This window comes from Cynoglossus semilaevis, chromosome 16 (assembly GCF_000523025.1).
Source record: "Cynoglossus semilaevis isolate Cse_v1.0 chromosome 16, Cse_v1.0, whole genome shotgun sequence".
In the NCBI taxonomy this organism is placed as follows: Eukaryota; Metazoa; Chordata; class Actinopteri; order Pleuronectiformes; family Cynoglossidae; genus Cynoglossus; species Cynoglossus semilaevis.
In genome coordinates, this window is record NC_024322.1 from 10,472,126 (window position 1) to 10,482,991 (window position 10,866).

At 41.2% G+C, this 10,866-nt stretch overlaps 1 protein-coding gene across 1 annotated transcript in view; it reads right to left on the minus strand.

The window, feature by feature from the left end:
- Positions 1–94: 94 nt before the first annotated feature.
- The window catches only part of ptprna (protein tyrosine phosphatase receptor type Na), a 15,692-nt gene continuing 4,920 nt past the window's right edge, over positions 95–10,866 (minus strand). The window contains exons 3-24 of the mRNA XM_008328603.3: positions 10,618–10,728; positions 10,403–10,520; positions 9,858–10,005; positions 9,582–9,774; positions 9,310–9,462; positions 9,049–9,174; positions 8,909–8,943; positions 7,953–8,212; positions 7,773–7,859; positions 7,553–7,632; positions 7,054–7,118; positions 5,930–6,139; positions 5,158–5,418; positions 4,183–4,330; positions 3,914–3,987; positions 3,704–3,781; positions 3,494–3,613; positions 2,811–2,977; positions 1,545–1,598; positions 1,382–1,446; positions 592–665; positions 95–506 (exon numbers count right to left, since the gene is read on the minus strand). Coding sequence (XP_008326825.1) covers positions 435–506; positions 592–665; positions 1,382–1,446; positions 1,545–1,598; positions 2,811–2,977; positions 3,494–3,613; positions 3,704–3,781; positions 3,914–3,987; positions 4,183–4,330; positions 5,158–5,418; positions 5,930–6,139; positions 7,054–7,118; positions 7,553–7,632; positions 7,773–7,859; positions 7,953–8,212; positions 8,909–8,943; positions 9,049–9,174; positions 9,310–9,462; positions 9,582–9,774; positions 9,858–10,005; positions 10,403–10,520; positions 10,618–10,728 — 2,699 coding nt within the window. The 3' untranslated portion in view covers positions 95–434. The remainder of the gene's footprint in view (positions 507–591; positions 666–1,381; positions 1,447–1,544; positions 1,599–2,810; positions 2,978–3,493; positions 3,614–3,703; positions 3,782–3,913; positions 3,988–4,182; positions 4,331–5,157; positions 5,419–5,929; positions 6,140–7,053; positions 7,119–7,552; positions 7,633–7,772; positions 7,860–7,952; positions 8,213–8,908; positions 8,944–9,048; positions 9,175–9,309; positions 9,463–9,581; positions 9,775–9,857; positions 10,006–10,402; positions 10,521–10,617; positions 10,729–10,866) is intronic.

Here is a 10,866-nt window from a genome sequence, read left to right on the forward strand (position 1 = left end):
CACCAGAGATTAATTGTGTTGTTTCTCACTCTGTGACTTAACAGCAAATGGTTCCTTGCTTGGTGTTTACTTTCTACACGATGCAGGGTGTGTGCACATTCTCCCTCTTTGAGAAAACAGCCTTGTTGTGGTCTATTATCTTTTTTTCTTTTTTTAAGAGAAGAACATACCAAGTTTGTGCTGTTATTATGCAAAACCCACTCCCTGATATTTACATGTAATTTAATTCATCTTCCACGAAATGCTTCAAAATGTTCCAAAACCCAGACATTGAGGCGATGTTAAAATCCTGCATGCTTAAAAAGGCAAGTGTGGAGACAGCAAGTTCTTATTTACAGTGATGGTCAAACATAAATGACTGGGTTTTGACAGTGTGTCCATGTGCACTGTGTCCTCTTCTTGTCTGTCCTCAGTGTGTCTTCAGCTGCTACACTTCACTGTGGCAGCGCTTTTAAGATGGCGTTCACTTCCTCAGCCACTGCTGTTAGAGCAAACTCAAACTGGTCCTGAGAAAACAAAAAAAACCCACATTAGACAGAAAGGAACACTCTGTTCCAGACAACAGGAAAATAGACTCACTGACTGTCATACCTTGGTGTGAACCAGACCAGGTCTCTGGTCTCTAATGTGCTCCAGCGTGGCTGCAATGTCAATCTCCTTCACTCCTAAAGACCAAACGACAAAAATAATCACCATTTAAAACATTCTTATTAACATGAAAAAAATCAGTTTTACTGTTCTGTGTTCTGGGGAGATTGGGCTTTTTTTGTAGGAGAAGCTCAAGTAAAATAGTACTAATAATAAATAAACAATACTTGTGGATATTCTCAGTCACCCAGGTCATCATAACAAAATAAATAATGTTTATATTAATATATCCTTGTTAAAATAAATTGAAGGTTTTGATTTATTGTTGATCAAATACACAGTGGATGCACACATTGTTATTTGAACACACCGTGGGAAGGCTTCAGTTATAGTTTGTCACGTTTCCATATTAGTAATTCTATCATTTGGATAAATCACAAATAAAAAGTTGAGAAAACTTAATCCTGATTACTCGTGAGTAATTTACAGCTACTCTCTGATTAACCAGATAAAAATATTTAATCATGTTACTGCAGTAGTTGATACAATCCCTGAGTCGGCAAGAACTATGTTGAATCACACTTGTAATAACATATTAGAGACTAACATTTATTTAAAATCTGCCCTGTTACTGTGTGTTCTGCACAGTAAGAATAACGTTCTTTTGTTATAGTACTGTGTGACCTTGAACAGCTAAGCTTTGTTGTCAAAGGGCGATCAGCGTCACCTTGGGTTTCTGTTAACGAAGGTCAAACTACAGATTCATTTGTTTAGGTTTGACAGAGCGTCTCACCTTTGGCCATGCGGTTCAGCCCCATATCAATGAGGATATAGGTACCAGTCCTGCCAGTGCCGTCACTGTGGAAATGATGAGGACAATTTCACTGTAAATATTCTTTTAGTAGCTGTGTATTTTCCTGTTGTTCCTAAGAAAGTGTCGGGTTCATTTCCTTTACCTGCAGTGAACGATGATCGGGCAGGAACGACCTCTGTAGCATTTATTCACCTTTCTGAAAAGCAAAGGAACAAGAGAAAGTAGAGAAACGACTGACCAAATGTAGTGTTTGGCATGTTTTGCATGTTTTATAGGAACTGAGGTTAATATATATATATATATACATATATATATATATAGTAAATGTAATGTGAAAACATAAAGAGAAGCATGGAGTAGGTACATAAACAGCCGATACTTCATTCAGATACTGGCACTTAAAAAACATAGTAATCCAGTGACCCAACACTCTCTAATGGTTTTTCACCGCAATCAGCTGCTCAGTGTCTAGCCAGTGTTTTTGTTTTCCTGCTGCAGTTCAGTGTCTCAGTGTTCTGTTTAACATAGACTAAGAACGGCTCAGTGGATGGATGAGGAGTTAACACCTCACCATGTCACTTTTTTGTTAAGATTTATTTAACTGTTATAGAGTGTGAACTCTTTAGTGCTAATGGTGCTATAAAGATGAAGGGACACACTGTTTACTGGAAATCGGGGGACAATGCTTCCATTTAAGATTGCAGTAAAAGTTCTGCTCACTTTCTGTTCAGTCGGCTAGAAAGAAAGTTTGTAGAAAGTTTAATTTTATTATTTTATGATATATACCATCTCTATATATATATTTATCATGTATATATAATTAATATATCTTATATTGTAACAGTGCATTGAAAGTTTATTCGAACCAAACCTAATGACGTTTTGGTGACAGTACTCAGTGTCCGTGAGTACACAAATGAAAACACTTACAGTGGAATTGGTTTGTAAGAAATGGTATTGGAACAATGGAATGAAAGAAAAGAAATAGAAACTGCAAGAGATTGTGAAGGACAGCGAGGGTAGAAAACAGGAAAGAGGAAAAAATATAGCAACAGATTTACTGTCCCTCTTGCAGTAGTCAGTCACACCTGCCAATGCTCATTTTTGTGACTATGCAACTGGAGCTAGAGTACTAGCTGCAAACCACAAAAATGACACTGGGAGATGTAAAAATACAAACCTATGAACCTGCATATTAGGAAGAAGAGAAAGAAAGAGAGAGAAAGAAAAAGTCCTAGGTGTGTGAGGCATGATCACGGATGCCAACCTTCAACCAAAACAACACATAAAACAACAAAAAGATGAAAGAGGATGAAGACGATCAAAGAAGGTGAAACCCACAACGTGACCCACAGTTTACTGTTGGCCGTCCATTAAAATCAGGCTTACATATGGTGAAGTTTCTCACCTGCGGAAGTCGAGCAATGGTCGTGTGGAGGTGGGGATGCCGTCAGCCGGCCAGCTCAGCAGGTGAAACTGTGTCACAGTCCTGGTCTCCTGTGTCTGGACGTTCTTTAGGTAGAAGCTGCGAACCAGGAAATCTTTGCACCAGATGTGTTCAGACACCAGGTTCACCTAAAATTCAAAAGAGGAGTTTGAATAGATATCAAATTTTCTTTTTTATAATGATTTCATTTTTTTTGTCAGACATTTTTGATTCCGTTTTTGTCTCAGTTAATAAAGTTGAATTTATTTTAAATTAAAACCATGTTCACTTACATTAGCTATTAAAAACTTAATGTTTTAAAAATATTTTTCTAAGAAAACAAGAAAAATCTGATTACACATTGAAGAGATAATAATTCGATGATTTGCTTCAGTGTGACACCAGGGGGAGACAAAGTACAAGCTTTTTCAGCTTATCTTAAAGGCCGAAAGATATTCACAAAATAAAACTAAACAGATTTTTGACATTCTCCTTATCAGCTTTGCTGAAATGCCAGTAGGCTCGTGGGTTATATAGAGCGGGAAGCTTGGTCCATGCCATGTCTAGGTTATGGTTCTCTGGATAATAATAATGTTTAAATATGTGACCCTCTCTGCAGCAAGTGTGTTAGATAAAGTTTAAACCCAGTATCAATTAAAGTGAACCTCATAGATGTGGTAGAGTGATGATCCTTCATCAGGCCAGTATCGCTCACACTGCTTCTCTCCATCTTCCACCAGCGCTGACATCATCACGATCACTGTGCAGCCGTTTTCCCACACCATCTGAATAATAGACAATAGAGAGAGTGCATAGATTAGTGGACATGGAGTGCAAAAAAAATATTTGAAATCTGTTTGGACGGCTGCACTTGCCTGCCAGAAATCAGTGACCGTGTGAGGCAGAGGCCCTTGTGTGGCAATATAGGCTGGTTGGCGTGGGTCATGATCAAACTGTGGGTTAGAAAGGAATATGAGAGCCTCTTGGTGCCGAGTAATTAAAGAAGCGCAATTTATTATGACCTTCATTTGATTAAGAGGACAAGTCTCTACGACAATCTGCACAAGTGATTAAGTATTCCTTACAATGCTGCTGGCGTTGACGTAGTCGTGTTTATTTGGATTGGCCTCAGTCTTTAGCTTCACCCGAGAGTGATCATCTGGAAGAGAACACATGTAGATTAATAGTCATGGCAAATAAATAAATAAATGAAAACGGCTGATGACAAAACACGAGAGTAAAAAAATGTTTGAAAAATCATCTGGTCAGTCAAGTACTGTCTGTCTGGTTGGTGAAGGCTGACCTATGTTTAATGATTCCTATTCCTACAAATGTGATTTATGGTTGAGCTCACAGGGGAGACACTCGGCGTGTCTGTTTTTGTCCATGTTGACTGGGTCTTGAGCCACAGTGATTGAGCTGGGTTCAGCCTGGTAGGAGCACAACGCCTCCCACTCCTTCTGAAGGCGATCCTTGTTACGCAGGTGGTCTTCCATATAGGCCTGTAACAGTAACAGCAAGGTAAATCACACTGTTCATTCAAAACTATTCATTTACAGACAGGAATCCTTTGTCAGAAATGATGCCTCCGTTTACACTGTGTAAATACAAATAATGTCTAAGACACTGACACTGTTCCCCAAATGGTACATATTCAAATAGAGACACTGACATAACGTGTTCCCCAAATGGTACATATTCAAATAGTGGGTAGAGGGCCACATGTGGCCCAGACACGACCTCAGAGTGGCCCAGTCTGTTGTCATTAAGAAATGTGCAGAAACACAGAGAATCACAGCTGGCGAGTAAAGAGAGTATTTTACAATTGAACAGACCATGAATGCAACACTCTTAGCAACTGATGAGACTCATGTCTCCCACAATGCAACACTTGTATGTCTGGAAGGGTTAGCAGTGTACTACAGTTCACATGTCTCTATGAAAGCAGCAATTTAAAATTATCCATAAAAATTTGTTGGTTTATTTCAGTACATCTCAAACAGTGGGGCAGGCCCCCCCGTGGGGCGCGGTGAGGTGCCTGGAGGGCGGGGGTCGTGAGGGATTTCCAATTAAATATGGCACACTGGACATAAGTGTCCCACTGCTGTAATGCTTGAATGATAACAAACCTCCAGTCACTAGGTGGCAGCAACTCATACAGTGTTTTGTACAGATAAAAAATATACATGTTATCAGGTTCTCAATAGTATTTCAATTTGTGGGGATGTGGGTTGGGGGGGCGTGAAAACATTTTTATCCCCAAAGGGGGGGGGCATGACAGAAAATAATTAAGAACCACTGGTTTTTTTAAACACACACACACACTCACCAGTATCATGTGACCAGTAGAAATGTCCATATTGGACTGGGCGGGCTCTTCACTCCAGGATGGAGTAGAGCTGTGGGTTGAGGATGGGCTATGTTGGGGGCCGTCACTAAATTGTGAAGAAACGCTGCTGACACGTGACGTGTCCGTCCCACGTCGACCCCCAGCACCTATGGCAGTGCCCGCTATGGTGCCGCTGCCTCCACCCACACAGTCCTGACGGCACAGGGAGGTTTTGGACGCCATGTGCTGCCGACACAGCTCCTGAAGGGAGGTCATGAGCATTTAAATGAAAAATGAATAAAACATTTTTAGCACATTTAATAAATCTATGACCAAATCGATATTTTTTTTAAGCATTTCTGGGCTAACATTTCCTGTAGCTTTGTAAGGCTTGTCTATTTTTTTATATTTAGCTATCATGCTAGTTCTTTAACTTGATGTCACTTAATCAGTTTTATCAAGCAATCAATCTATTTTGACTGCATTTTTATCTACCCTCTTTGACTGGGACTATTTCTTTGCTATCTTTAATTGTGTATTAGCTTAGCCGTATTAGCTTAATTAGCCCCCCAAAATATACTACAAATTGCAGACCTGGACATTAGTTATCTATTAATGATGATAGTAAGGTCATTTTAAACTGATGGATTATTTAATTTTAAGATAATTTTCGTTTTCACAGAAAGTCGTGTATAAAGCCATGGCCTACTTTAAATTAGAATTAAAAGTATATAACTATAAAGTAAATACATATAATTATAATATATCATACCTGGTAGTCAAAGTGGGTTTCAGTCCCTCCCTCTGGCCCCAGCCCAAGTTTCTCATTTGCCACCTGCTGTGTGTAGTGTTTCATACACACCACAGCCATGACCAACACCAGAACACCACCCACAACGGCCATGCAAATTAGAGTGATGACTGTCCCACTGGAGCCCTGGGACACTTTGGTCACTTGAGGGAGACCCCGTGCATCTATCCTCTGAAACAGCCAGAACACACATTTTATTTTTTTATTTTTTTTACAGCAACGTCAGTCTGCTCCTGACACTGCTCCGGACATAGATTTTATATCTCAAATAGCAATTATTTATAACATGTCTGGATAAGTACAGTCATTTTAGCCACAAATATGAATTAATTCCTTCTTCCTCCTTGATAACAACATGTCTGGATAAGTACAGTCATTTTTTTTTTTTAACGGTTGAATGTTTATGTTACATATGTACATGAATATATCAGTTGTATTTCCTGGAAAATAATTTCCCCTTTGGGAATCAATAGTAGAAGTAATTCTGGTTCTTATTCTGATTTCTAATCCAATCCCTGCAGCATGTATAATGCAGGCAGGGCAGATTGGTGAATTGTGTTGCAGTGAATAGGAGCAAATAATGAGGTTAATGACACCTGTGGCTGTTGCTATGGCTTCCAGGATCAGAAGCCACAGCAGAGGGAGTCGGGGAGGGGGGGGGCAAAACACCATGGCACCAGTTGAAAAGTGGGCTGTCACACAGTGTCTGATATTCTTTCTGGTCACCTATCCCCCCTCCCCCCTCCATCCTCCTCCTACCTATCCACAGGGTGTGCAGCAACACTCTGGTATCATGTCGACATACACAGACATCTCATCTGCAGAGGTCACGTCACATTTGAAGAGTCGTTTACCAAAAAGGTTTCAGCCAGTGAGTGTGGTGACCGACGTCGGAAAAGACATAAATTGTTAATTCAATTTGGCGATATCGAGTCGAGCTCATGAATGACAGATTCAAGTGGAAATGGTACGGAACACGGAGCGGCCGTTTTCCCTCTGTTGCCATGGCAGCCACTCCAAACATTACTGATCTTTGGTTATGAAGGAAAATGTACTCGTAGGTTGTGTGAGTGTGTCGCATCTACCTCTCCCACGCCAGTCTGTAAAATCTTCATGCCTGTCTGAGCCTCCAGGAAGTTTTTCTCAGATGCTGAGGCAATAGAAAAAAAACAACAGATTGTTATTTCCGAGAGATATTTTTTAGATTCATTAACATAGAAGTGAATGGAGGAAACAGTAATAGAGAAATACTGTTGTTCTGGCTGATATTTGGCTGCTAATAATAATAATAATAATAATAATAATTGAGTCCATTTATTGTCCCACAGTGGAGGAATTTACAATGTGAGTGTTTGCAGTTGACACAGGCTGCCACAGGAGGTGCCATTAAGTATGAGGTTCCTCTTGGAGACAAACCCAGGACAGGACTCTTTTTGAGAGGCAGGTGTGCTAACCACTGCACTATGGAACCACATCATCCAATAAACCATCAATCAGAAGTAACTTCATCAATCTCAAGTGTAAATATTAAGAAAACAGTACAACAGCGACCCCTACAGTATGTCTGTGTTTCCTAGTCCTCACCAGCTTTAGCAGCCATGTCTGCAGCCGTCATATTGTTTTCATTCTGGCGCATGCGGAATGTAAGTGCAGGGCCCACAACACTGAAAACACACACGTACACTTCATTATTCAAATGAACATCTTACAACTTTAACAACTGACTGACACGGCTGCTGCAGCAGTCAGAAAGTTCCTATTATTTGAGGACTGCTGTTTGGACAGTGACAGGGTTTTTTTTCACCTGATGTTGATGAAGCTGCGGGTTGTCAGGTGAATCTTATCAGCCAGCAGTTCCAACAGCTTCACTCCATCGATGAGAGTCAGGGAACTGACAAGAACAAAACAAAGTTGATAACTACAGCAGAATTTTAAAACAACACCTCTTTCATTTGCATAGTATTCTGTTTGCGTCGGCGCTGACCTGTCATTGGTGAAAATGTAACCGTACTCCTCCTTGGATCCTGTACCCTCCACCAACGGCGGCTCATGCTCCTTCAAGACTACTCCAGCTTCTGCAGGAGCAGCCTGAGGAGTCTGGGGGGCAGAGGGTGGAGTGCTGGTGCCTTTAACCGGGGGTGTTGCTCGGACTGCATCAGGGGAGGGTGGGGGTGAGGCAGCAGGAGGCACAGACGCCGGCCTCTGTGGTTTATTTGACCCTCCATCTGTTTTCAGCAGTTGCATCTATGACGTGAAATCAAACCAGACTTGTTACAGGGCTTAAAAAAAAAAGATAACAACATTCCCCATCAACTTCCTCTTTGTCTTGTATTTCCACAGATCCAATGGAGAACGACCTCCTCATCCTCAAAGAGGTGAGTCGGCCCCCTCAGCTCAGCTGTGTTCACAAATTACAACCATCTTTTTTTTTTAAAAAAAAGATGGTTGTAATTTGTGAACACAGCTGAGCTGAGGGGGCCGACTCACCTCTTTGAGGATGAGGAGGTCGTTCTCCATTGGATCTGTGGAAATACAAGACAAAGTGGAAGTTGATGGGCATAGTTGTTATTTTTTTTTTTTTAAAAAAAAAAGATGGTTGTAATTTGTGAACACAGCTGAGCTGAGGGGGCCGACTAACCACTTTGAGGATGAGGAGGTTTTTCTCCGTTGGATCTGTGGAAATACAAAACAAAGAGGAAGTTGATGGGGAATGTTGTTATCTTTTTTTTTTTAAAAAAAAAAAGATAACAACATTGCCCATCAACTTCCTCTTTGTTTTGTATTTCCACAGATCCTATTGAGAAAGACCTCCTCATCCTCAAAGTGGTTAGTCGGCCCCCTCAGCTCAGCTGTGTTCACAAATTACAACCATCTTTTTTTTTTAAAAAAAAAAGATGGTTGTAATTTGTGAACACAGCTGAGCTGAGGGGGCCGACTCACCTCTTTGAGGATGAGGAGGTCTTTCTCCATTGGATCTGTGGAAATACAAGACAAAGAGGAAGTTGATGGGCAATGTTGTTATCTTTTTTTTTTTTTAAAAAAAAGATGGTTCACCATGATGTACGTATCAGGAAGTGTACCTATCTTGTCTTGGGTCTGCGGCAGCTGCAACGTCAGGGCCAGCTTGTAGAGCTGCTCCTGACTGAGGGCTCTGGGGTCCACTCCATATCTCTGCAGGACTCCTGACATCCTCTGGAGTAAATCATCTGAACACAGTTAACGCTCATTAGATTTAGAGCAGTTGACACACTGCACATTGTATACATTAAGATTAGAGTATGTAGGAAACTCTGAAATCTATCCATCATCCATTAATCCATCCATTTTTTTTCTTGTCTCACCGTTGTTATTAGACAGTGAGCTGTAGTCCTGAACAACTTTCTTGTTTTGCGGCATTTGCTGTCTGCCTGCAGTACCAAGTCTCTCCTCTAGGGTATAGTCCTTTACATAGTCCACTGGAACCTCCAGCACCATGTCCTCATAATACGGCAGATCTGCTTTCAACACGAGAGAACGATGAAGAGCCAACGATTCGTTACTTACTGTCTAAATATGACATGCCTTGATATTTTGATAAAAGTATGTGTGTGTGTGTGTGTGTCCACCGTCTGACCTGCAGGAACCATGGAGGCCGGTCCTCTGTGGCGATACAAGGGCTGTGCAGATGTCAGGTACTTGGACAAGGCTTCCTGTAGCAGCTGTCTGTCACGCTCTCGTTCCCTCTGATTGGCCTGGGACCTGGAGTAGGGGCGGCCGTAGTTTCCTCCGATGCCTATCAGAGATCTCTCTTCATCTGGGAACCTGTGCTGTTTGTGTGAAAATCATGTCACCGTTACTCATCCACTCAGATGTGATTTTCTGTCATGTTTGTAATGTGAGTAAATTGAACCTGGGGGTACGCATATGGGTCCATGGAGGCCGTCTGCATGAGCATCTGTGACTGAGGAGGCTCAACGATCATGTAGTCCAAATAGTTGCCCCCCGGAGAGGCAGACCCCGACTTTGAGCTGTGGTAACTGGGGACCTGCTGTTTAGAACTGGTAAACGAGACAAACAGGAACTGTGATGAATAACAGAAAAAACTAAAACAGAAATCTGTTTACAGAGTACATTTATTCATTCATTCATTCATTTTTCTTCTACTTTTTCTCTACACTTTTTTTCCTTAAAGTCATGGAGGGGGGCTGGAGACAATCCCAACAGCCAACAGTAATCAACTGTTGAGCGACCATTCACACTAACAGCCATGGTAAGACTAATAATTAGTTCTAGTTAAAAACATGTCTGACATTTTTTTTAAACTAAAATTCTCTGCTTTGTGGTCAATGTTCTTGTAAATGACACAATTCACCAAATGCCACCCTGACCCACTGAGAAAACCTGCAACAAAAACTCAAGCATAAAAACAAAACAAAGTGACTTAATAGTTCATACTGGGATGAATGGGGAGTGGAAGACGGGGAGTTAGTCTTAGAGGAGACGGTGGTGTGGGGGACTCTCTTCAGCTCCTTTGCTAAAATGGCCTGGGTGAAGTCATCCTGCCACGACAGCCCTGCAAGAACAAAAACATGTTAAAAAATTAAAATAAAAATAAAATTATAGACAGAGAGAGAGAGAGAGAGAGAGAGAGAGAGAGAGTACAACTGTACCTTGTAGCATTAGCTGTTTAAGGACTTCCTGCATCCTTTTCAGAACAGGAACTGTCACCTGATACCGCACCTGGTTCTGCTTCGAGGTATGGCACTGACCAAACAGCCCATCTGGAGTAACCGCGTTCAAAAAGAAAAAGTAACATCGTAACAGTCAGTGAGAAAAGTACAGGTTTCTGTTATAACGACAGGGTTTTTGCTGTTGTACCGACGACGACGTCCGTCATCAGAACAGGCCTACTGCACAGT